The sequence below is a fragment of the Macrobrachium rosenbergii genome, chromosome 4 (genome assembly GCF_040412425.1).
Source record: "Macrobrachium rosenbergii isolate ZJJX-2024 chromosome 4, ASM4041242v1, whole genome shotgun sequence".
NCBI classification, from domain to species: Eukaryota; Metazoa; Arthropoda; class Malacostraca; order Decapoda; family Palaemonidae; genus Macrobrachium; species Macrobrachium rosenbergii.
In genome coordinates, this window is record NC_089744.1 from 14,479,169 (window position 1) to 14,506,889 (window position 27,721).

Genomic DNA, 27,721 nt, shown 5'->3' on the forward strand with positions numbered 1-27,721 from the left:
TTACAGGAACCTTTGTGAATAATGATTCCGCGTCCTGGCTTAAGAGCGTTACGTCGTTCACTGTAATATTTAATTTATAGAATTTCTGAATAGAGTTTTCTGCGTGTTTTATAAACTACCTAGGAAATGTGTCAGCAAACCTGCTAAGTTTCTGATAGAGTAAAAATGAACGAGACAATTTCACAAAACTGGGAGTCAGAGAATGCCTTTTCTTATGGGTTGTGGCGAGACCGTAGAAATATGGTAGAGAGTTGTTGACGAATCCAGGTAAAAATCAAAGAAAAAAAGTCATGCTTAGGGCGCCGATGCTGACCAAGTAGGACTTCCCCTAACTACTGAACAAGATAATTACGACGAAATATACTATATTGACCGGAGATCGTTGAAGATATTGAATCGATAGTCACAAAATTTATACTTGTTAGGCAACTATCCATAGCAAATCAACCTCTGAATTACCTTATAACTACTGAATGTTCATTTTAAGATCGACTTTTCGCTTCTGATTAATTAATCTTGACTATTTTAATATTTCATTGTATATATGAAGAAGTATGTTTGGAAACATGCGAAAGCTCATGTTATTATTACATTTACATATGTATATACAGCTATGGATTTCTTAATCACCATAAATTCTTTAATATTTTACTACTGATTACCACTATAGTCTTCTGAATGAACATACTCGACAAAAGCCGAGGAAGAAGTACCAATGAGGTTTATGCCCTGGGTAGGTGAAAGCCAACAGCTGGTGGATCTATGCCCAAGGAGATGAATACCACTGTGGATTATGACCACACTCAGATCAGTTTTCCTTATTAAGAATTTTGAAAAAAAGACTGAATTTCGAAGTGAGAAAATATGAAAAAGTCAGAGAAACACAACAAGAAACCAGCACTGCAAGAACTGATAGACCACACCAGAATAAAATGCAGAAGCAACACATGTCGGTATCTAACAATAACAAAGGCTGTATATACAACAACCAAGCCGACGCTGAACGTCCAGATGGAAGGACTTAGAGCAGGGGTTCCCAAACTGGGGGTCATGAGCCCTTTTCTGGGGGTCATGGAGGGTCTAACACAGGGGTTCCCAGACCCTCGTATTGATTTGCTTGTAGCAAAAAAGTAGGTACATTGTTCACATTAAATGTTAATAAATCAGTCGTTAATAAACATTGATAAAGATCAATGGAGATTTTATTTTTCCCCCTGCTGTGATTAATATTTAAGATTTTAAAATATATCTGTGCCATTTAAAATTAGTAGGCTTATAAATGTGGGGGTCATGACATGTTTGGTACTGCTGTAAGGGGTTACGTATTAAAAAAGTTTGGGAAACACAAGGCCTCCCCACCAACTGCCTGAGGAGAAGAACACAAGGTCAAGGTCACTGCATAACAATCCCCAACCAAATACTTCAGAAGAAATTAACAAATCTGTTAGACCCATAAGAACAAGAAACAATGTGAAACGAATGTAATAATGTAGTTTCACATTGGAATTGCATTGTGTAAATATAATGTACATAATTAACCACCTCCTAAGTAACTAGGCATTGTAAATATAAATAATAGCCCCAAATCCCCCCTAAGTAACTAGGCATTGTAAATATAAATAATAACCCCAAATCCCTCCCCAGTCACATTTCCATCATACGCATACACACAAATATACTGTATATGACACATTCTCCTAACTTTGTAATCTGCAATATGTTTGTATACTAAAAGGTCCTGTAAATTCACTTCTACGAACTTTTTCATGTCCTTCTGTATTCGCTTATAGGAATTTTTTTAAGATTTTACCCTTCACTTGGTGATACTGAACTGAACTACACAGAAATTGCATGACTTCCTGTTCGCCACCTCTTGTTTACTGCCGTATGTCTGATAAAAACAGCAATTTGTCTTTTCTAAATTGGGCTGTGGTAGTAACATCAGTTGTAGCTGAAGCAATGATAGTTACCCCACGTGCAAACTACCGTTGTAGTAGTTCGGACATAAACAATGAACCAATAATAGCTTCGGCTTGGGAAACAGCAAATTGCTGTAATTCATAACTCATCGCATTACGCAAAAGGTGGTGATACGAACTTGCGAGTTTTTATTTCAGTTCAATTCAGTAAAAGATGAGGAAGTGATGATAACTGCTCAAGTTGGAAAAAAACAAAGCCTTTGCTTGTTTCCAGAGCCTGTACATGAATTTTTAAGTGGAACGAATTATAGTTGTGATGGTTCATAGTCATTTTCATATTTATTTTACCCAGTTTCATTACTTTCTCGCATTTTTCATTACACACATACACATACATACACACACATGTATATATATATATATATATATATATATATATATATATATATATATATACTATATATGAGTGAAATAAAAAAAATGTATCGTTGAGTCCCAATTCTACAGTTGGGTTTGTTTAAAAAAGAAGCTCATTGATACATTTTTTTAAATTTCACTTATTCCACGTGGGACGATGACAGCCAGATCTAGCCGTTAGTGCTGCCAACACCGGCTATTAACTAAACACCAGTAATGGGCCTGATGGTCGCTTCTGTTAATGGCCTTGTCATTCATAAAATATTAATTTATTTCGAATGAAATATTTGCCATGACTATAAGTAAGGAATGTTCTATCTACTTAAGTAAAATTTATTGCATTTGATTAACCAGAAAATATGTTTTTTGACCTTTGAAGACAAAGGAAGAGAATAAGAAATGCCAAAAATTATTTTTGGTCCTATTTCATCACATCTAAAACGGTGGTAGGTGTTATCTTATTTCTGAGAACTTTTTATATACTTTAGAATAAACTATCATCTTTCCAATGGTACCACTTTAGTGATGATAAAAATTACACGGGTAAAATTAGAAAGCATTTTGTGGAAACTTCAAATGCGTTTAAATCTTCAACTGTTCACCCAGGAGTAAATGACCAAGAGTCGACCCGTCTGGACCGGAGAGGGTTAAGCAAAACAAAAGACAAATAAACAAAGATTTAAAAAAAGGAGTTTCCTTACGCTTATGAATGAAATACCGGGAACACTTTAAAATGAAACAGAATTTGTCACGTGCGGTGCTGAGCCGAGGAATTTGTACAAATAAAATATAAAGCAAACAAATTTTAGGCTTTCTGAGATTTTACTCTACAATGTTTTTCTAACGGATTCCTAACCTCTACGAGAGAGAGAGAGGAGAGATTAAGCTCTCTGAATACCAGCAACACAGAAATTTGCTGATTGACCCACGTGGGATTCAAAACATGTGCCTAGCTATTCCAAGACGACAGATTGTCTGGATAACACATGGAGGAAATACACGCACTATTTCCTTTTTGTATTTTCAACGCTTCTAGCTAGCCTATGTGAAAACATGCAAGCCCTCATGCTGGGGCTATCAAAACTTGTTTAACAGATACTAACTCTCTCTTCTCGATGAGTGGATTACATGCACTTACCTAACGTTTTCCTATTTCCATGTTCAGTCACAATTTCGCTTCCTATCCTAACATGAAATGAAAATCTCACGGTGTGGAACCCCTTCACTGTGCGCCTGTGGAATTAACTCAAAAACGTTCGTCTCTTGGTCTCGTACCCAGCTAGCTTCGCTAGTCACTGATACTGCACTTTGCAAGGGGACAAGGATTTATTCTGCCATGTCCAGATTGTGAGATCCTAAGCAATCGGTCGCCATTTTTACGATTTGACCTGGGGAAATGCCTACCATGAGCCAGTTACAGACTCTAAATGAATGATTCCGTTACTTACCTCTATTTTTGTATAACATCTGACTACTTGTGGATCCAGGAAATCGTAAAAAACAAGGAAAAATGGGGGATTTTATCTGAACTGAGGGCTCTACTCACAAGGTATTTGTAAGTAAACACGTTAGGGTAAGTTTAAAATTACGTCTATTTACATGAAATAAAATATCAGAAGATGATTTGGACTAATCAGGCATGCAACGCCTGAGAGGTTAATTATAACTGGGAAAACTTGAAAGTATATACGTCGGTGTGACGATGCTGGCACAAGGCACAGTCAAGAGAGATTTCCACAGCTAACAGACCCTCTGTAAGGAGAGAGGTTCACGAATTAAAAACCAGTAAGGACGCAATAAAATATACATAGGACAAGGGGAGCACAGAGGGTGCCACGAAGCCTTGAACACAAGATTTTATATAATTATTTACAACACAGGCATTTACGTAACACTGACCTAACAAGGCAAGGTTGATATGGGATTACTAGCATTTAGAAGTGGAAACAGGAATTTCGAGAATTAGAACAGTGTGAATGACATGGAAGAACTTTTGCAACAGATCACTTTACCTTGTAGAAGAGGTGGTTTCAGCGAGAAATGGCGGTGGAGGAAGGGCTGGGCTTCATTGGTAAAAATAATGAGAGTCCCTACAAGATCAGGACCACGTGGTAGGACATGCTCTCTGAAGGAGATGCGTCCAGCGATGTGTCTCTCCGTCACGTCCGACAGTGTGTCTCACGTTGTTTCCTCGGTCATTCCCTTATATAACAACATTGGTCAAGGGCAGGAGGATACCTACAGGTAGATGAGGTTGGTTTCATCTATGACTAAGTACCAGTTGCAGGCCAGCTGTCCTTTCTCTAAATCTCTCTTCACGGGTCTTTCGTCTCTGTGAACAAAAGTCTCCCGCAGTCATATGTTCCAGAATAGAAAGTTGAAAGATGATTAAAAGCTTAAGGGAAGGGCCTATATTCCTTTCACCCTTCCTTGTCATGCAGTGCCCAAAATGCACTGTTGTGTTTCAAGCACTAAAGGAAGCAGTTTGTGGCTGGGATTCTTGGGGAAAATATAATATATATATATATATATATATATATATATATATACATACATATATATATATATATATATATATATATATATATATATATATATATATATATATATACTGTATATGTGTGCGTGTGTTTGTGTGTATCTGTGTATATGTATGCATAATAAGCAACAAATAACCTATTAATTTCGAATTCAATTTACTGTTGTTAATTGGTCTCGACTGAAGTCCCGACTTTCCAGGTGGTCTGAATTTTCTTAAAAGACAAAGATCCTGACACTAAGGAATTTTACCATGAAACCGAAATTACGGCAAATTTGTATCAGTATAATATAATTTCCCCCCCAAGACCGTGCCAACGAACATATCCAGACTTCGAATGGAGTTATGACTTGACTATTCCAAGCTCGGAGGTGAAATCCTAATTCTTCCTTTGTGACTGTCCCTGACCCCTGGCATTATACAGAAGCCGTATACATTATGATTTGACCGATAACTTCAGAACCACAGTACCTACAGGCTTCAGACTTTGTTGGGAGAGAGGCTGCCTCAAGGGGTCGTATGGTAACCCGTATTACCCAGTACAGAGAATAACCATATGATTACATTTCTCTCTTTAGTGGTCCAAGACAGAATTTTCATTCAATTTTTTCAGGAACATGTTTTTCATGAAAATAAAGAGTAAAAATGAAAATTAAAAAGTGATAGGAAACGTCTGCACGGGATCTTACCATGTCAGTCCGCTTAGATTTGAGGGACTTAGTTTCAGACCGTGTCACATTTGCCGGACACTTTTTGGCTTCGCTATTACTCCTATTAAATTTACCCTTAATGAATGCATTGTCTCCGGTGAGTGGGTTAAAAAACATATATTTCCTAAACATATCTGATAATTTCTTTTTGCGACAAGACAATCGCCCTAGTTCTAACTTTCGATTGGTATCCTATCCAATTAAACTGTCGATACACCAATTAACTCTGAAGTTCAGTGAAGGAATTCTAACTTCGCATGAAGCAAATTACTTCCCAAATCATAATTCCAATATGGAAAGCAAGATTAACATATTACTAATTACAAAGCTCTTTCCTATTATATCATCAGGCAAAACGAAAAAATATGTCATTGATGATGAAAGAAAAAGGTTGTGGAGTGAATTGTCCACGAAAAAAGCTAGTTTTATTTAACGTACTTTATCTCGACTTATAAATATATATATATATATATAATATATATATATATATATATATATATATATATATATATATATATATAAATTCCCCTTCGGTGATATTCCCGAGGCAGCATGGATTTGATATTAAGCGACATTTGTAGCTTCATGATTATATATATGTATATATATTATATATGTGTATATAAATGTATATAATGTATATATACACACATATGTATATACAGTATATACATATAAATATATATATACATGTATATATATGTGTGTATGCGTGTGTATATATAAAAACACATGTGTGAGCGTGTATACGTATGAATATATTTTTCCAGGGTATGATGGAGGGCAGGGTAAAATTCATCTTACCTGCATGTTTGCTGGTGGTGACTGTACATGCGGCCGCGGTCACAGCTGTCAATAAGAAACCTATCATAGGTGAGACATTCAAACTGTTTCCCTTATTATTATTATTATATATATATATATATATATATATATATATATATATATATATATATATATATATACAGTATATAGTTTGTATTTATTTATTCAGATATATATTTCATGTATACATATACGAATAGCATATAATATATAGTTTATATTTATTTATTATATATATCTATATGTATACATATACGAATAGCATATATATATATATATATATATATATATATATATATATATATATATATATATATATATATACTGACAATTTTAATGAAAACGAAAACCTTGAAAAATGTTAATGACCATCTTTTTATGATAGTGAAATTCTGTTTATTGAATAAATAAAAGTAATAAAGTTCTTAGCAGACGAGGAGTACGCACCATTCAACATCTCACGGGTGAAGGGACGTAAATAAGTTCGCCAGGCCTACAACCGAGTTCACGATTTCCTTCAGTGTCCATGTCGGAGTATGAGGTCTGACGGGAGCATGCAGTTGAACCTCTCTTCAGAACTTATGTCCTTAATAGCATCATCAGAATTCTTCTTCTTCTCAGATTCAGTTCTTAGTCTGTGTCGCTAGTATTGATAAGCCTCTTCCAGTTGTTCACCCTGGGTGGTGCCATTGGTGCACCTCACGCGGTGCACTGTAGGGACTACTTAAGGTTCTTTGCAGCGTCCCTTAGGCCCCTAGCTGCAACTCTTTCATTCTTTTTACTGTACCTCCATTCACATTCTTTCTTCTGTCTTACTTTTCACCCTCTTTTAGCAATTGCTTCATAGTGAAACTGCGAGGTTTTCCTCCTGTTACACCTTTTTAACCTTTTACTCTCAATTTTCCATTCAGCGCTGAATGACCTCGCAGGTCCCAATGGTTAGCCTTTGGCCTAAATTTTATATTCTATTCTTCCAGCTGTTCCTGTCTTGAACAGTTAACTTCATGATTGGTTGTGGCAGATGTTTTTACCGATGAGTGCCGTTCTTAATCCAACTCTCCCTATTCACTCGGGCTCTGAGATGAGCTGGTTTGCCTCCCAGCAGCTAGTAACTGTAGAATGGACATGGTAAATAATCTATTCAACAATGCGTTTCTTACGCGCAGATAGGTCAGTTAATAGAAAGGTCTAGGAGTCTTTTGATGTTACTATTTAGAGGGACAGTAAAAGCACTACACATAAAGGAGAAACATTCCATACAGTGAAATACAGCTCCTTACATAGAGTTGTTTTGGAGGGTTATGAGCCACCTTAAAGCATGCCCACCTTCAGAGAAGCAAACCGTAAAGTTTACTCTTCTCAAAATTCTTTTTTTTTTTCTAAGCTAAAGTTTCCCCACAAAAGGTATGAGAGTTAAGACTGTTCACACTTTGGAGTGAATGGTAAACGGACAGAAAAACAACTTGGCTGCATTAAACCACACCAAATCTCGCCTGGAAGGATATGCGATAGATTTGAAACAAGATTTCTAGCCAGAGCGTCGAAGAAAGGTGAAAAGGAAATGAAGGTTTGTGAAAAATAGAATTATCGCTAAATTAATGAATCGCACAGGCCGGGGACTGAAGATAGTCAATTAATAGAGGAAGATGAAAAACAGGGACGGAAATAAGTCCTAGTGAGCCAACACTAGAAAAAGGAAGAGAGAATTAGCCTCGTCAGTTGCAGTGGTTCATAAGAATGAAAGTCTGCTGGCAGTAAGAAAAAATAAATATGTAAGTTCCCAGATGATAATTAAAAAGATAACAACAATGATTGTAAGATGATTGCCTTACAACAGGGTTACTTAACCTTGTTATTTGTATTTCTGCGTTGTTAAAATCTGGATTTGCCTATTTAATCATTTCCTCAAACTGGACAGGTATTTTGACTCAAGATATGAGTGAAGGCATGATGGAAGCGCTCGCAGGTCTTGGCTACAAATGGTACATTGCATCTTCATATGTCAAGTATTTTGAGAGCGGCGGCGCTAGAGTCGTTCCAATACTGTAAGTCTAATTCTCCGTCAATATTGAGCCTTGCTTTTCGTAACACCTAAAGGCCATTTTTTGCACATGCATAACATTTATTCAGATAATTCTTCTGATTACTTCGGTAATAGGCAAAGTTGGCCTCACAAAATGTGATTTACATTTAGTTCTGTAAGGTTTGCAAACGTTCATTGTTTTTCTAACATTGTCAGTATTTCTTGGGGGACAACCTCTATTAGATCAGAAACTAGTGGTCAATGCAGAACTTGAGGTTAACCAATATTCTTAGACTTCAGACTTCATTAAGGTGATAGTTTTTGTCAAACCATTTTTTTTTCTTTTTGTCAAGTCTTCAGTAATTTTCACTTAATTTTGCATAGCCCTTGTATAGATTTAGAATTTTATTTTATGTATTCCTCCACGCTACAAGAGCTTGTGAAACTTTCAACTTTATGGTGTGTAATTTCAGTACTGTTCTGCGATTTCTAGACTTCTTTCCTATTTAATTGAACACAGGTTCATCTGATCATTATCCATTCCGCGTGTCTGTCCTTTAAATATGATTTTTTCTTCGTTCAGTTTGTATTCCAAACTAAATTCATGTAGTTTGTATCCTGTAAATGTATGTGGAATGAATCAATGCATCAAAAAAGTTGTATTTAAGAGTTTCAATCTTGCGCGTGCCTTCATGGTGGTAACAGAAAAGATAATGACTGACAAAGTATTAAGCTTTGTGCTACTATTTTTACCACTACTAGTAGTGCACCTGCTACTGTAAATAACATTACTAGCAGTAGTAGCGATAAAGATTAAATAACCATAATCATTAAAAAGAATCTGCTCTTATCTTCCAGGGTAGAACAGGACGAAGTTTATTACAGGAAAATAGTATCTTCTGTGAATGGGTGAGTAGTTGTTCTTTACACAGTTCTATACTTCTGTGGCACAACTGTTTGTTGCTATAAGTCTGACTAATCTCTGACGACTGTGCAAGTGGTTTGATTCCGTGATGGCATAAGTGAGACTATGTTTCAACAAAGTATATATACAGTACACATTCCGGCACCTGTGTAACTGTATGTTCTCTAAAGCATGATTTGTAATTTGCTTATGAATGGGTTTATATTGTTCTAAGTAACGAGATCATTGTTTCTCAGTTCTCCTGCCTTCATTAGTAAATTTCCCCTGCAAATAAACTTTTCTTATAACTAAAAACCATACTCCATATTATTATTATTATTATTATTATTATTATTATTATTATTATTATTATTATTATTATTATTATTATTATTATTATTATTCAGAAGATAAAACCCTATTCATATGGAGCAAGCCCACAGGAGCCATTGGCTTGAAATTCAAGCTTGCAAAGAATATGGTGTTCAATAGGAAGAAGTAAGGAGAGGTAAAGGGGGAATACAGAAACAGGTCTCACTTATTAAAAAAGAAAAAATAAATAAATAAAATTCGCCATTCTGTTTTCTAATAATCTTCCAACACCTTTCACCCGATCAGTATCGTCTTCCCCGGAGGTGGGTCCTCAATTAGATCAGGTCCTTACGCCGACGCTGGAAGGACTTTGTACAACCTTGTCCTAGAGAAAGCAGAGCAAGGGAATGAGATCGCCATGATTGGCATCTGCTTGGGCTTCCAGATGCTCATGTATCTTGCTGCAGTCAGCAATCCTCTGACCAGCTGCAACGCAAAGGATGTGGCTGATCCACTGTTCTTCAAGCCAGGTGGGGTTTGCTTTATGGCAATATTTTTAAACTTTTCATGTGTTATAATTTCTTTAGGTGTTTCGGGAACTTCATAAATAGAATGCCCGTATTGTTGTTACCTATTCTTTTAACAAATGCTACGTGACGAGAACATTTGAACTAATACTTCATATTTCTCCCCAGCCCCCTTATCTCTCTCTCTCTCTCTTATTAGTGATATGCTTTGCCGCAGCTTATAATGTTAATCAGAGGCACAGGCATACAATACACAGAATGTTTTTTATGTGAGAAATACACAGAAAAACTATCTCTAAAAACCGATATCATTTTTAGGTTTAGAAAATTCTCAAATCTTCGGTGAAGCGCCAGATACCATCATCAAGACTCTAGCACAATCTAATTCTACGAGCAACTTTCATGCATATTGCGTCACCGAAACCGTAAGTAGTAAAAATACTACCTGTTCAAGGTATAGTTTCACACACGACTAACTGATAAAACTCCTGGCTTTACGATAACTGTGCGTGAGGAAACGAGAGGTGTAAAGATATTTATTTGCCCTGACACGGCTAACAAGGGCTGAATGTGCATGTAAGGCGATAATAAAGAAAGCTAAGAAACAGTGCTCTAAAAAAAAAAAAAAAAAAATAAGATAAAAAATAAGCACCTCTCGTAAATTAATTTTCCGAAGTTTCTTTTAACTAGTCGACGTGAAAGTTTGCAAAATTGATTTGAAATTAACCACCGAAAATTTACTTTGGAGAATGTGAATCAAATTTCTTCAAATTGTATGAAAGGGCAGCTATATCACTAAACTATTATGCTAGTCTTAACAGCGTAATGTAACTTAGCTCTTGTCTTTGCTTTAATGTAAAATCACTGTTCTGTAATCAAAGTTAACTTGAGTATCTTTCAGAACTAAGGCACTGCCCAAAACCGAAAGCTGTTTCTGAAGTTCAGCAAAGAATAAAAAAAAAAAAAGTTAAGTATACCTTAGTTTTACCGGACCGCTGAGCTGATTAACAGCTCTCCTAGGACTGGCCCGAAGGATTAGATTTATTTCACGTGGCTAAGAACCAACTGGTTACCTAGTAACGGGACCTACAGCTTATTGTGGAATCCGAACCACATTACAGCGAGAAATTAATTTCTATCACCAGAAATAAATTCCTCTAATTCTTCATTGGCCGGTAGGAGAATCGAACGCCGTGCCAGCAGAGTGCTAGCTGAGAACGGTACCCACCCGTCCAATGAGGAACTAAAGAACGGAAAGACTTACCCATAAGACTTATGGTTGTGCATAAACAAACTTTTGATACAATAGGTTCAAAGCAGCGACAGAAAACTACAAAATTATACAAAAACTACTTATAGTTTCAATACTCTTGGAAGTGCCTGAACCTTCACTACAAGAAACCAACATATACATTACATTGTGGTTTAATCTCTGGTTACAATCCTTAGTAGATAGCCGCAGTTTAAATTAGAATACTAGAATTATTATATGCTTTCTAGAACTAATAACCGAGCTTGGATGAGGCAGAGTAGAACCAGTTGACATAGTGTGTGAGACAGAAAAAAATTCAGGTCAGACCAGAAAAGATTGGTTTTGACACGCACTTTAGTGATGACTACGTTAAGCTTTTATTTCGAACCTTACATTGCTGGTTTTCCTGCCTGTTTAAAAAGATCAACTAAGATGATGAAACAGGCCTTTGTTCATCCTATTTTTCAGAAATTCATGGAAAAGAACGTGAACGAATCCTTCAAAATAATATCTACATCGTTCGATAAAGACGGCGTCGAATACATATCGACCGTGGAACACAAGACTCTCCCCATTTACGGACTGCAGTGGCATCCTGAAAAGAATCTCTTCGAATGGGTCTATGGCTCGATTCCTCACACCATGGAGGCCGTAGGAGCTGCTCAGTACGTCGTCAACGTTTTCGTCGAGAAAGGTGAGTGATTCGAATTTGGTCTTCAATCGGTGACAATGCTGTGTTACAAAGTAACAGAAAATGGGTCCCAGCTCAGCAAGTATCGAGTGCCCTTAAGCTGTAATGATTTTTTTTTTATGTAGCAATTCTTATGATAAGAAAACCGATTCACCAATATATTTCTAAATAAATGTTTAATGATCTTCATAATGTATTTTTTTTATTTCTTTTTAATCTTAATGAGATTACTTTCCCTGTGGCAACCGGCATTTACAGACGCGTCCTGAAAGTTCTGGCATCAGGGGATTAATATTGTAGCCAAAAAAAAAAGAAAAGAATATAGAAAACAGCTATGGAGGTACCAAATAATATAAAGAATATTATATAAATGTAAGAAAAAACGTCGACCTTCTAGCCGATATATGAATTCAGGTTGAAATCAAGAAATAAAACAAAAATACAATTCCAAAAACTAGTTAAGCCTAAAATGCACAAATACCAGAGAACGAGATAATAATCATCAAAGACTTAGAGAAAACGAAGAATAAAAAATATAAAGCGATAAAGGAAATATGTAGCTGGAAATTATGCAGAACCGGAAATGCAATAATAGGAGAAACTTGCTGCATTTATAACTCGAAAAGGGAAGACTGCTGGATCCAATGTAATATTAAGTAGGGTACCATACACATTATGATAAAAGTGAAGGAATATCATGTAAAACGATAGACAGGTGAAGGCTAGAAAACAATATAAATAAAGCCTTGGTGTCTTTACCCGTGAGGGGACTTGAGAACTGGAAGAGGTCGTTAAAAAAAAAAAAAGAGAGAGAGATCGAGAAAAAGAATTATCTTTATAGCCTAAGCTGAAAGAAACAAAAGCATCCATTAGCATTTAACAAGAAAGTATCTCCAAAAGCAGAAGCGGTTAGTTATGCCGACTTCCTTGAATAAAAGACGATGGAAACGTATCACGTCAGTGATTCGAAATTCAAATTGAGGTAACGATGTCGCCACATAACGGTTATATTCTTTCGGTCTTTCCAACATTACAATCGTCTAAGAACAGATTATGGGGAAAAAAGGTGAAGTCAAGATTAATGTCGATGTAGAAAAAAAAGTTCATATAGATCATGGTAGTAAGCATGGTCTAAGAACCTTAGACCATGGTAGCAAGTCTTAGCTGGTTATGGGAAGACAATGTAGAATATATAAAAGACAAAATCTTGTTTCAGTAACTTGGCCGATGATGATACTGATTACGAAGTGCGCATCATGAAAATCGAAAACCACATATATAAAACACTATATATGCTATTATTGTCCCATATAGACACGGAGAAATATTGGACTACAAAGTGACAAACTGTGTGCAGAAATGCTAAATGTTTACAGTACGAGCCACGTAATACAGTGCTAAAACCCCAGATGATGGACATGAGAAAGTTAAGTGTACGGAAAACTTACATGTTTAAAATGTCAAGACTGTGCGTTAAAAGTATGTCACATATGCCCCATGTACGCAATATCAAGGACTGTTCTCACCTGAATCCTGCATAAAATTGATAAACTTTAAGAAGAAGAAGAAGAAGAAGAAGAAGAAGAAATACGACAGATCGCTGAGAGCACGTATAAACTAGAGAATTCTCTTGAGGCTATTTAGTTGGGAAACAGAATCATTAAAACCACCGGACAACCTGCAAGCCCCCAGATCCATACACTGTGGCTGACATGAACCTCGTTAAAGGCCGCCACTAACGTTTAGTAATGCCTGCGCAGTGACGCACAAACCTTCAGTAACGATAGTCTTTTTCCTCAATCCTCCGTAGCAGCCTTGGCGTCAACAGACGATGCTCTGGCTGTGATAGCCTTGCTGATAGCATATAAAAAACCATAAACATCAAGTAAGACGTCTAGCGAAAGAGTGAAAAACCGAATTCAAAACTCCCATGTGAATTTGTTTAAAGAGGTGAAATTTGGCCCCAAGGACTCTCATAATGTTTATTGAATATTTTGTGATTGAAGGAAGAGTTCCATGGCAAGTTAACTGAGTTAACTAAGTTAGCAATTGTTTGTTTTTATTTCAAGGTTTGCATATTTAGGCCTAATATTGTTTTTGTGTTTCATTAAAATGCTTAATACAGATTTGTTTTCATTTAAAGAATGACTTTATTGTGATGTATTACAACCAGTGAACATCCATAGTATAATACTGTTCCTTTGTTTCATTTGTGTGTTGATCAGTCTAATATCATTTCAAAACTGGCTGACATGGGATGTGAGCAGTTTATAAAGCAACATAGTCTAATAGCTTTTTTTTTCCACCAGAAAGTAGAATATTATTTTTTCCTCATTTTAAAAGTGAATTGCATATATGATGCATAATCATGAATAGACGCATTATAGGCCCATTCTCATTTTACATATTTTCCCATTATGAATATTTATTCTTATTTAAAAACTGACTTAAGAGTATCGCTGATAACCACGAATAAACATACATAGGCTTAATTTGTTACGATAGCCTTTGGATTCTACTTTCAGTGAACTCTACAAGACATTCATAAATGATGCTGCCACTTTCAGCCTGCATTAAACACAATTATTTTTCCTGTGGAAAAATTGCAAAATTATAAATATATATTATTCTCATATCCGTATCAGTTATTAAAAAAGTATATCCGATACATCACTGACTTAGGTATAACCACTTTTAAATCTAATAAAACCCAACACCCTGTTTCTGACTGATACATAATATATGTTCGGAGACGTGAAGCGAAGTTAGCGAACTGCCGAACTGAGCGAAGAAAAAAAAGTTGCCGCCCCACATTAACGTTTGCGCATGCGCAGGCAGTTTGGCCAGAGGCTCATCGATTGAGATGAGCCATTTGCTCAGGGTGCCTGCGCAGGCGAGAAAAGCTATGGAGGTTGTTCACATTAACGTTCAGTTTTGCCTTCACAGGCTGATCGTGCAGGCATAACTGCACAGGTATAACTGGACGTTAGTGGCGGCCTTAAATATTGAATAATTTAGCACATGACGCCAATACTATCACGCAATTTGCAATGTTCCTTAAGTACTAAAAAACATGGGGTAACTTGAAGGTGTTCACAAAATTAAGGACTTGTCCATCCAATAAAAGAAAGTTATGACATGGTGTTTGATTTTAATCGCAATTTATTATTATTATTATTATTATTATTATTATTATTATTATTATTATTATTATTATTATTATTATTTCACAGCCCGACAGAATAACCAGAAGTTCAGCGATGTAAATGAGGAAGCAGAGATGCTAATCTACAATTATGACAGCATCTACATCCGGCGTCTTATCATATCCTCCTTCATGGAATGTTACTTCTTCAAGGATGAAAAAGAAGGTGACTCATACGCTCCTTAACGCAAAAAGGAAGATGCAAATCTGAAAAAAAAATCATCGAAGAAAAAGAAGAGGACGTTTTCTTTGCAAGACAAGGAACATTAAATATAAATTCTTTCAGGCCTTATTATCCATCAGTAGAAGTGTCTTTTTAAAAGTAATGAATGTCAATACGTGACTACAAATTTTTATGCAAATTTCAGAGTTTACAAAATTAATTCCAAAGCAACAAGCAACATTCTTTTTATTTTAAATCCTACATATACAAAATAAAGTTTACCTTAGTTTAACCAGCCCACTGAGCTGATTAACAGCTCTCCTAGGGCTGGCCTGAAGGATTAGATTATTTTACGTGGCTAAGAACCAACTAGTTACCTAGCAACGGGACCTACAGCTTATTGTAGAATCCGAACCACATTGTAGCGAGAAATGAATTTCTATCACGAGAAATAAATTCCTCTTATTCTTCATTATACAAAAATTCCTTGTGTCAGCCTTGATAACACTTTAAGGCGTGGGAGAATAGAGAACCCTTTACCATTTAAAATAAAATCCTTCTCCACATTTCGTTACGTCACACAACGCTCAGGCACACCCACATAAACACGAATGATCCTTCAGTTAAGTTGTACACCGACTTATAAAGAACTAGAAAAAACTTCTTATCATTGACATAATCTTGAAAAATATAAATAACTTCTTTCGCTTCTATGAGCTGCGATGTCAGGTAAGAAGTGAATTACCGATTACTCTGCAATAAATGCCAACCAAGACAGAATTGAAAGAAAGTAATTGACTTCTTCTAAACAATGCAAGAAAGAATTTGAAAGATCCTCGTGTATTTGTTGCCATTTAAGGAAGAAATAAATAATTGTTCTAGTAGAGTAATACTGTGTGGGTAGCTAGGAACGAAACAAGTACCTTTTTGGTTTGACAGCAATCAGAAAGTATTTAAGTATTTTTTTTTTCTTTAACAGAAAAGAACTGGTAAGAATTAGCCTCCTCACCTTGTTATCATATAAAAGAATATGTACAAAATTGTCGTATTTACTTTTGCAGCCTCGACTAAGAGGCAAGAAAATTTGATGAAAAGTAACCCTCTTGTCAAAATAAGTGATAAATCTGGTTGGTGTCTCATAGCTAGGTAAGAATAAATCTTCCTTCACTTCATTTGTATGTCACGAGGAAGTGAGCCAAAAAGCTTGTTGCAAAATTAGGGTACGATGCTGTTAATATTTTTTTTTTCCCTCATCCTTATATTTTCCTTGCCGTCTTAATACTCGCTCCCATCCTGGGTAGTATATTAAAAAAGAAGCGCAAACTTTTCTGATTAGCTGTCAGTTCAGGAAATTACATGGTATTACTCTCATGAATGATTTGCTATCACTATGAATTAAAATGCCTTCGTAATTATGGTCCTCAACGGCATTTCCAACGTATAATACCACAAAGAATTGTGAAAATAATAAGACTTCAAATAATGACAGGTTTCTATGATCGGTCTTATAACGTTTTCTTTTTTTTTTTTTAAACAATCTTTCTTAAAAGCAAGACAAATAAAAAAAAAGAAGAGTAAAAAGTAAGAGGTAAGAGTAGGAGCGAACCATAGAAGTAAAAACAAGAAATAGCCGGTGGACCCCTTTCCAGCGATTGCTTTGGGAGATGGCAAATCAATACTCTCTACTCCTCGTTCTAATAGCCGAAAATTTGATCTTCAGTGCGTCAATAATTGGTCTTCCTAATATTTTTGACAAAGGAAAATCTCTCTGCGTCAATAATTGGTCTTCCTAATATTTTTAACAAAGGAAAATCTCTCTACAAAACATTAAAACTCATCCTATCCTCTCAAAACATTATTATAAATCCAATGAAACACGAGCCTTATGGGAAAGTGTTGTCACAGTTAAGAAATATAGTTTCAGTACGATGAAAAGTGTCTATTTTTTTCAAAGGTTAACTTTAATTTAGAAAACGGATTTTCACAACACGGACAAGTTGATATTATTTAGAAATGATTTAAAACCAGAATATAAGTATTTTCACATAACTTTTCAAAACCAGTAACAAGATGTTCAGTTTCAAGTTATAATCGTAAAATTTGATTATGTGAATCAGTACTAATATATTTCTTTCCCACCTTTCTGTGTAATTGTGTGGTCAGCCACAGTTTATTAAGCATCAAGAGAGATAATTATGCCAAAGAAATTTGCTCTTTAGCAGTCTGCTATAATTAGACCTTCACTAACGCATTCTATTTCTTCTTTTCCTTATTATTTATTTGTTATACTTGTATCTTGATTCTCCAGAGAAAACTAATTTTCTCTTCACCTTCACGTTACATTTCTGGGAATTGTCGTCTGATTTTCTTCTGCTGCTTTTTAATGGTTTCTAACATTTTATTGTTGAAATTCCTCATTCCAGATACATCACTGTACAAAGTTACGATCTTGTGCACATTACATCTGGATTAATTTTGAAGATTTGTGTCTTTTACTTATAGTTATTTCACTGCTTGTATATTTGCAGTAATTCTTTATGAATAGGGAATAGTTTCGGTGTTATAGACAAATTTTTCATCTTTATCTTACATACACCCACACACAGACATAAATGGTTACGTATGTTGTTCTTTTAAACAAAATATGCGGGGTTACGGGCCGCGGACGGTTCAAATTTACGTGTTAGGCTAAAGTAAGATGGGTATAGAATGTAAATTAGTATAAATCTTAATTCTGATATTTTAAAGGCATATCGGCTATTTAGAAGGTATGGTATACCTTTAAAAACACACACACACACATATGTATGTATATATATATATATATATATATATATATATATATATATATATATATATATATATATACATACATACATACATACATACAGTGTATATGTGTGTTTAAAAACTTTTCGTTTTTAAGGGTAAGAGAAAACTCATCTTATTTGTTTTACTGGAATTTTGTAATGGAACTAACCTCTCGTTATACTGCACTTATCTGTGATCTTTAAACCCAATGGCATGAGAAGATAGATCAGCTGTTTCCAAGTGAATATTGTAGTTGATGGTACAATGTACCTGAGTTTACGTAACGCTGTTGATTGTAAATAAACCCAACGCTTCTCATAGAAAACTATGTATAATTCTCTTACATAGAAAACGATATAAATGGGAATATCGCAGTAACTAATCTAAATAAAGTCTCTCTCTCTCTCTCTCTCTCTCTCTCTCTCTCTCTCTCTCTCTCTCTCTCTCTCTCTCTCTCTCTCTCTCTCTCTCTCTCTCTCTCTCTCTCTCTCTCTCTCTCTCTCTCTCTCTCTCTTTCCAAATACCCCTATCATCCTACTAATTTCCATTGTTCCTTCTACTTGACTTCAATAAAATCTCATGACATTACTTTCGCTGATATTCGCTTCAACTTCCTTCTTTTACAAACGCTAAGTCATCAGCCTCTGTTTCCATCTCTAACTTTTTTAATCCCATCAATATTTTAAATAGTCATACAGATATAATTATTTTGCTTAAAAGTTTATACCTTACACGATATCAGCAACAGCTTCAGCATAGCAATAAAGTAAACTTGACTGGTTTGTTAGCCAGCATTTATTCTTATGTATAATCGTAAATATGAAGATATGTTCTTTACAAATCTAAGCATATTTCGGACTTTTTTTTTAGTACCTTGATATAACCAGGTAAAGATCAAATGTCCCTACTGCCACTTTTTATTTCATTACATCCATCTCACTGTAGCCATCCAAATCTTCCATGTAAGCAGTAGGCTATCTTCACTACGTTACATTCAGACCACCCAGTACAAACCGCGTAATTACTCTCAGTAAATTATCCTCCACTCCATCCCCATCACATCCTTCAGTTCTGTCTTAAGTATCTCCTAGGTTCATATACGCATATACAATACAGCTTTTCCTTTGTTTTAAAACTTTTCCCCACAACTGATTTACAATGAACATTTGATCAAAACACTCCCATTTCTAAACTATTTTTACTCTTCCCTTATCAAGCCTTCTGTCGTCTATCTTACTTTCTAAATTATCCCTGTATTTCTTAAAGTTACCTTTACACACCTTCCTTCATAATTAGAATGTCCAAATCTGCCTTATACCACCATGCCAGCCATTTGGCCAAGGCCAATACAGACAACTTTCGCCATTTTACCGCAGAATCTCACTTATCTCGTATTCCAAAACTTCGTTTTACAAATATGCCCAAATTTACCCTTACTCCTTCCACCCTTTTTCCATTACTGTTAAAGCTTTTGTTTCAAATAACTCTAATAAGACAAGAATTCCTTCTCCGCAGACAGCATCTCTCAGTTTTTTGCTTTCAGAGTCAGAAAATGAATCTTTGAGTGGAATATTAATTCAAAGCAAAATGTTACAAAGCAAATTTTGCTCATTAATTTCTGCTATACTTACCCGCAGTACAGATTCTTCCTGATTATATACTCAGATTTCACAAAGAAGCCAGATAATGGGTATTGTCATTAAGCTCCACCTTTTACTCTTTCAGTCTTGACTGCCTTTTTCAGTATTACCATTACTGGTGCACACGTACTGTAAAAACTTACGGTAAAATAAAACTGTGTTGCGGCGGCATGCCCCATCCCCATGAAAGTGACATACCTTTTCTATGCTCAAGCAAAAGTACCTTTATTCTGCATATTGATGCAGGTAAGGGCTAATGGTGAGGAGGGCTGTTTCTGGCTGGACGGCGAAAAACTTTGTAGGCAAAGAAAAAGTACATGGATACACACCTGAGTTTATAACAGAATATCATGCACTGATGCAGGCAAAATTTTGTCTTGATTTTTAAAGATCACCATCATCGGCATTATTTTAATTTTTAAACATTACGAAACATCTGCATTATTTTCATTTTTTAAAATTATTCGTAATGACCATAGGTCTTATGGGACGACTTTCCTGAAACTGCTACCGTTCATCGCTGATGTGCATGATCCATCAAAAAAATCGGTAGAAGCAGTGACCAACCTTTTCTCGTCGTGCGTCATTCACATGACATATAGTCCTAAGTTATCCAAGAAAACTGTAAACTCCCCTTGACAGGGAAACAGGAAATGTATGAAATAACTAATATTATGAGACGAAAGAGTTTTGATTTTCAAGAAACTGCATTGCATTTTGCTCCTGGAACTTCGTAAACGAAAGGTTGACTTTGTGTGTCTATTGTTCCTGCAAAGAATTTCAGGAAGAGGAAATGCCAACTAAAGCCCAAAGTCGATTTATTTACAAAAGTGAAGTTCCGTAGTTGAGACATTCTCTAATTTTATCTCTGGCTTGTTGTCAGGGCTGAAAGACGCTTCTTCCATACGAGTTATCTCCTCGAACTGAAATATTTGTCCCATTTTAGATGCAACCAGCTTTGCGCTAAGGAAAATCTGACATGGATTATAATATACGGCGGCGTTTAAGAGGTAAAGTGTGAGGTTTGCTTGTGCTGTCTTTTGCTGTGGGAAATACTTTGACAGTCAAAACAGTCTTAAGACTAACGTTGACAGGCCTATCGCCTTCGTTGTTGAAGGACTCGCCTAGTTTGTTCAGCGCCAGTGTTATTTAAGATAGCCGTTTAATGCCATTACCTTAATTACACCGTCAGTATAGCATAGGGTAATGTAGGCTAGGTGATACAGGTCTAAGGTTTCGTTATTGTTAGGTTAGGTTAACGTATCCGAGTGTAGGTGTCATAGGCCTAACCCTTATTGAGCCGTTGCCACTACATTTCTGCTGGTTAAATTGTTTCCGGCCTCGGAGTTATTCTAATTAGATGAAAGTTTTACCCCGCAACCTATTCTGTGTACCTAAATCATATTGTGGAATGCAGTGGAAATAGGCGACTGTATTCAAAATTACCTTGACGAAGACTTCACATGCTTATTTTAGTTTGTATGACGGTTTATTATAGCTCATTTAGTTAAACTGTTTAACGAAGACTTCACGTGCTTATTTAAGTTCGTATGGCTGTTTATTATAGCTCATTTAGTTAAATGAAACTTCAGTCTTTTGAAAGGTTTTCTTAAATATTTAATTTTTTATTGTTGTTTCACCATTTGGATATCGAGTGAAAAAGTGCAAATTACGCTAAGCGATTGATGTTCATCATGGCCAGTATTTTACCCTGGGTTTTGTGATTGCTACATTTTAGTCAGCTCCAAGACAATTTTGGTAATACCTTGAGGGCTGAGTGTCAAACGACAGGAACAAGTTCCACACACAAAAAAAACCTATCCATTCCTAGAATGCTTTGTCCTGGCCTAGCCAGACCTTACCTTCCTAACTTCACTTAGGGTATGGCCACACTGGGTGCGGGAAGCGTTGAGGTACAGGCACGACTTCATCGGGAGAGCAGCATCAAAGCGACACATGGCCACACCAGAAGCGCCACCCTCCCACCAGTCTCTTTAGCAGTCGAAGCTATCTATCTATCTATCTACCAGTATATATTATATATATATATATATATATATATATATATATCTATATATCTATATATATATATATATATATATATATTATATTATATATATAATATAAATTATTTATATATATATATATTTATATATTCTTTTATACATGTTTTCCATTTTATGTAAAAAGAATTATAAGCAACACTGTAAATAGGGAACAAAGTGAATAGTCGTGAAACATTTATTTAAGCTTAGCATTATATAATATACTTTGCAGGCATATAGCACACACACACACACACACACGCACATACTAAATAGGGTGCAATATATGAAAAAGGCACTTGCACTATTTTAACTTATCTTCCATATGTAGTTGTTTGCTTATGTCTTCCCAATTTTTTTTTTTTCACGATGTTACTTTTGTGGAATGGATCATGTGGATCCCACAAAGCTCTCCTCCAAAACACCTCCCCAATTAATTCTTCTGTAGCCATTATGGCCAGGCATGACCGACTGAACACATGACACCTCGGCAACTGATGGAAAATGCTGTTTTCTTGGGTGAAGACGCCGGGAACCGCTGCAGTATTTTAAAACACGTTACATCGCTCGGCGGCAACTGCAGAGGGTTGAGCCTTCCCGCTCGTCTGGTGTGGCCACCCACACAAGATACGTTATGTTTTAAATTGCTGCGGAAACCTCTCTCCTGCAACCTCCATGCTCGCTGCATCTGGTGTGGCTGCACCCTTAGGGTGATGTGCCCTGACATGGCAGGGAGAGAGGGGGGCGAGTTGGCTTCAGCCCCCCTGGACCCTCCCAAGTAACACTAATCATTGGAGACAATGGATTGAGCTTCCACTTGAGGTAGTCCCGTCATTCTGCAAACTACCCTACGGTGATAAAACATTTGTCATTAGACATGTGCCATGTATTTTAATAACTCCCTCTCTTGTTTTTATGCATTTCTGACTATTATTGTTATTATAAACCTAACTGCTTTTTTTGTACCCTTATCTCATACTGTAACTTTGGTTGGTGACTCCAGAGGGAAACTGGGGTTTTTAGAAATGGGAACCAAATATGAATGAGATTACACCAAAAGAATTGCTCTAGAATGTATAAACTACAAGATGGGTGTCCTAATTGAAAAATACACTTTCCATGTCTATCACTACCATTCATAAAACACTTTATAAAACTGCAAAATTAGAAGTTGGTCACTACCATTCATAAAACACTTTATAAAACTGCAAAATTAGAAGTTGGTAAATGTTAAGAAGGCCACAGGAAGATATAGATTATTGATATGATTTTTTGACTAAATAACAAATAGGGTGCATATAATGCAGTATAGGTGAGATAATCTGAGAAATCTACAGAGATAATGAGAAATTGACTGTCTTTTGTCTTTGTTTTAAATTTCATTCCCAAGGGGCTGGTACTAAACACAGCACCTCGCGGAGCTGCTGCCATGTTTATTACCAGCCCCATGGAGATGGATGTAAACACAAGTCAATAATTTTCTCAATTGGTAAATTTTTTAGATTATCTCAAATGTACAGTACTACATTATATACACCTTTTTTTTATATTGTTTAGCCAAAGGAGTATATTAGTAAAAGAGTTTCGGGGGGGGGAATTGTGACCAGAGATTGGCAGGCTCAAACTGGCTCTAGAACCACACGAAGTGCAGTGTACACTGGTCCACACTACTGAGAGGTCACGCTGGGCTTTCTCTCTGCTACCTTGTGTGTTAGTGTTAGTATTTTGTCACATATTGTTTGGAATGCACCTTTTGAGGCAGACAGTTTTGGAGGCAGAGGATGACATTCTGACATATGGTGAAAGGGTGCATGGGCCAAAAAAAAAAAAAAGGTTGAGAACCACTGGCTTAGACAGTTGAGGCACAGACAGTATGCTCTCATCCAGAGTCAAGATCCCCTTCACCCTAGATCTTGTGGTTTGCTACCAACCGTATGTCCTATCCTCCAAACCTTTTCTTCATAAGCTTGAGGGAAGGGTGGGGAGAAGGTGAGAGGACTGCTGAAAACAGAGTAAGGAGGATATCATCCACATGTATACTCTTTTCCTGTGAGCTTGTTTCTCCTTAGGGAAGAATTCATCCTGTGAGTGTGCTTGTCTCCTCACTCTCTACCAATTTATATACAGTTGCTCTGGGATTGTCAACACTGGGTGTTGTCCAGTGGAATATTATGGTACAGAGTCTTGAGAAATGCACAATCTACCATGTGCCTTAGTTCTTGCTTCCAGGTTAGTTTTTCCAAGATCCTCAGAAGTGTATGTAGTTATAGCACTGCCATGACCTTTTGCCTTTTGCCTGCTGCTCTTTAAATACTAGTTACTAGGCTTCAGTCACCATATCATTTAGCCTAAAAGACTTTCGGTATGAACATTTAGGAAAAATGCAAATACTGTAACCTGGAATTTGCAGTTTTTTGTGATGTGTGTTGTAAAATGCAGTATCTTTCCTTGCTTAACAACTCAAGCAAATGGCAAGCTGGACCATGTGGTTCAAGACAGCTTTCAGCACTTAACACCAAATAACATTTAGAATACTCTTACCATGCAACACCAGATACTGTAATATTTAGAATACAGTACTATTACCATGCAATACAGTCTGTCAAGAGTTTTATTAAATTATGTTATCAGGGTCAAATTTTTTCTTCCTGGAGGATATATTTCATATAAAAAATTCACCTTTTTATGTAAGTAACTTACCAGGTAATTACATTGCTATAGTTTCTATTAACCAGCAGCTAAAAATTTTGAAATTCGCAGGTCGCGCTATTTTGTTTGGCTAGCCTAGGTGACTAACCTCTCCCACTTCCGGGGTACAAGAGGAACAACTAGCAAAAGTATTCAGTTTGTTTCTGCCGGCCAATGGCTGTACACCAGCTTATAGCAGCAGCTCTGATTTTGGAATTCGCCCTTCCTGTTGATTTCTCATCGTATTTGGTGAAGTGTTCTTGCTCTGATAGCCTTTCGGCTTTACTGGATGAGTTAGACTGTTTTTTTTACCTTTATTATGACTCTTTGTAACGACTTTCCATTTTTAGCGATAGTGACTGTAGTCAACTTGATTTTTCCAGTGTCAGACTCAAGTTTGACTAGCTTTAGGTATTGCAGCAAAGGCTGCAATACGTGTTTGACTAAGGAGACTTACGATTCACATTCTATCTGCACGGATTGTAAGGGATAAATTTGTTCAGAAGACTTACGATGTAATGAATGTGTAGACTGGGACAGTAAGAAGTGGAAGACTTTAAGATCTCATGTAAACAAACTGGCAAGAGATAAAAAGAGAAAAGCGGCAGCCAGACGGATTAGTAAGTCTTTAGCTAGTCAGGGATCTCCTATTGATAATGCTAATGTCGAGTTTGACGTTCCTGTTATTTTTGTTGATCCTTACCCGGTTCTCCTGCTATGCAACCCGCTCCTTTACACGGCTCTCTCGCTTCCGAACCCAACACCATTGCCAGCCTTGAGTGTAAAATTGATAAAAGGTTCGAATTGATTGTTGAATCTATTGCGCAATTAGCCTCTTTGGTTAGGGTCCTTATAGACAATAAGAGTGATTCGAAGCGCCCTGTTACTCCTAGCGCTAGTGTAGTGTCGGTAGAGCACCCGATTGCGCCTAGTGCCAGTGATGTGTTGGTGGAGGAGGTGGCTGCCCTTCTTACCGAATCTCTAGGCAAAGGTCAGTGTCATACTCCCCTAAACCTGGGGGGAGTCAAACTGGTAGCCTAAGGGAGGTTGGTGGGTCTGCCCACGGGTAGTCGCCTCCTCAGTTGAACCTGTTGTTGAATCCCTGGTTGCAGCCAAACGCCACTGGAAAGGCGTATCCCTGGACGTGCATCGTCTTTCATCTAGCTCACATGATTCTTCTCTTAGATGCCAATGGCGTTTTGTAGATGAATCATGCCCTTTGAAAAGGCGTGGGGGTGATGTGACTCATTCTCCTCCTCCAGTACTTTGTAAGAAATTCAAGGAACCTGTTTGCAGTCCTCTCCCATCTTGCTGTCATTGGGACAGTCAGGAACGTTTTCCTTCTGTTCCTCCCTTGGTAGAGAATCGGAGAGCGGCTTCCAAGTATCCTGCTTCTCATAAGCGCTCTTCGTCTAAGGTGTCTTCTTCTGAGTGTGTCCTCTTGCACCCAAGACTCCTCTGGCTCCCGAGCGCCCTGCAGTGTTAGAAGCTCCCTTGACTGCTGAACGCCTGGTTTCTTCCGAGCGCCCGAAATTGTCTCAGCACATGTTGGCTCCTTCTCGTGCTGCTGTGTCAGAGTGCCTGTCTTCTCTAGAGGATCACAGAGCGCATGAGCACCCGTCTTTGCCCTCACTCTTTGATTCATGGATCGCCAACTAAGATGAAGCGCCCAGTGGCGCCCGAGCTCCCTTTGGCGTTCTATCTTCTGCTGGCGCCAGAGAGTCGCCATGCTTATGCTGCCGACGCTTTGACTCCGGCTGTTATTGTTCCCTGAGCAGTTGGGCATCCTTCTGTGTCTTGAACTTCCCCGCCTCAGGCTTTACCCTCTTCTAGCAAACAAGCGCCGTCTGTGGTAGACCCGATTCAGAGCAAGCTCGACAGTATTTTGAGCCTGTTGAAGAAGGCTCTGTCAACCCCCCAACCTACGGACTTGGCTTTGTCTCCTGTATCCTCGGACGAGGAAGAAGAAGTTATTGCTCAAGATGCTCGTCCTTCAGCTTATGTATCGCTGATAAGGTATCTTCTTGCTACCTTCCCAAATTGTTTTTTGCCTGCAGTGCCTTCTTCACCCACGTTGACTTTTCTTGGGGAGTCACAGTCTTCTGAGTCTTCAAGACTACCCAAGTTAGTGCTTTCCTCTTCTGTCAAGAAAGCCTTCGGTGTTATTGAAGGATGGCTAGCGGAGAAATGGGGACAAGGTAAGAGCCATTTTCAGCTTCCCTCCTTCTAGATTGACTAATAGGAGACAGCTCTCTTATGCCACAGGGGAAGCTGCTTCTCTGGGAATTTCTGCTTCCTCTCAGGGGTACTTCTCCGGGTTGATCGATTCCTCTCGTAGATCTGCCTTTGCTTCAGCAAAGATCATGTTCAGTTTGACGAAGCTCTTTCACTTTTTTAAAAAACTTGTTTAAGGTTTTGAAGTGTTGAGTTTTCTTGATTGGTCAGTGGGCTCTCTTGCCCGTAAGATTAAGGACTGCTCTACTATTCCAGAAGATAGTGCCTTCTACTTGCTGGGGGTCCTCTCGTGTGTCGATAAAGGAGTCAGGGACGGTTCCCAGGAATTAGCTTCCCTTTACACAATGGGAGTGAGTGCTAAAGAAGAGAGAACTGTGGTGTTCTTACACCTCTAGGGGAGTGACTCCCTCCTAGAAGTCGGCCATTTTGTTTTCCCCGCTGGATTATCATCACCTGTTCCCGCAGACTACAGTTCTGGAGATTTCTTCAGATCTTCAGAAGAAGAATATGCAAGATCTTCTTGCCCAGCCCTCTAGGCATCTTAAGGAGGTGCCCGCTCATACCTCCAGGACAGTCTCCCTGCTGCAGACTCGACCCTTTCGTGGCAGCAGACAGAGATCCCTGTCTAGACCCTGTTCGTCCAGCAGATCCGTCTCCAGAGCCATTAAGAGATCCTCATCCCGTTCTGCCTCTCGCAAGTGAGAATTTCGTCCTCCGAACTTCAGTAGGAGCCAGTCTCCTTCTCTTCTGGGAAAAGTGGAGAAAGATGGGTGCAGAGCCCTGGACTGTCAAAATTCTGAGGGAAGGCTATTCTA

At 37.3% G+C, this 27,721-nt stretch overlaps 2 protein-coding genes across 5 annotated transcripts in view; both read left to right on the forward strand.

Moving 5' to 3' along the window:
• The window catches only part of LOC136838336 (gamma-glutamyl hydrolase-like), a 36,253-nt gene extending 20,537 nt beyond the window's left edge, over positions 1-15,716 (forward strand). For both annotated transcript variants that reach the window (XM_067103253.1, XM_067103243.1), the window contains exons 2-8: positions 6,356-6,458; positions 8,329-8,455; positions 9,292-9,342; positions 9,956-10,179; positions 10,495-10,601; positions 11,897-12,122; positions 15,353-15,716. In XM_067103253.1, the coding sequence (XP_066959354.1) occupies positions 6,359-6,458; positions 8,329-8,455; positions 9,292-9,342; positions 9,956-10,179; positions 10,495-10,601; positions 11,897-12,122; positions 15,353-15,510 (993 nt within the window). In that variant the 5' untranslated portion in view covers positions 6,356-6,358 and the 3' untranslated portion in view covers positions 15,511-15,716. The remainder of the gene's footprint in view (positions 1-6,355; positions 6,459-8,328; positions 8,456-9,291; positions 9,343-9,955; positions 10,180-10,494; positions 10,602-11,896; positions 12,123-15,352) is intronic.
• A 5,000-nt stretch (positions 15,717-20,716) lies between these two features.
• Positions 20,717-27,721, forward strand: part of LOC136830584 (RING finger protein 145-like) — a 32,813-nt gene continuing 25,808 nt past the window's right edge. Inside the window, exon 1 of one of the 3 annotated variants that reach the window (XM_067090141.1) lies at positions 20,717-20,948. Coding sequence is in view for 2 of the 3 variants with exons in the window: in XM_067090132.1 (XP_066946233.1) it covers positions 20,918-20,948 (31 nt within the window). In the remaining variant the exon portion in view is untranslated. The remainder of the gene's footprint in view (positions 20,949-27,721) is intronic. The other 2 variants (XM_067090132.1, XM_067090124.1) reach the window with 2 other exon arrangements.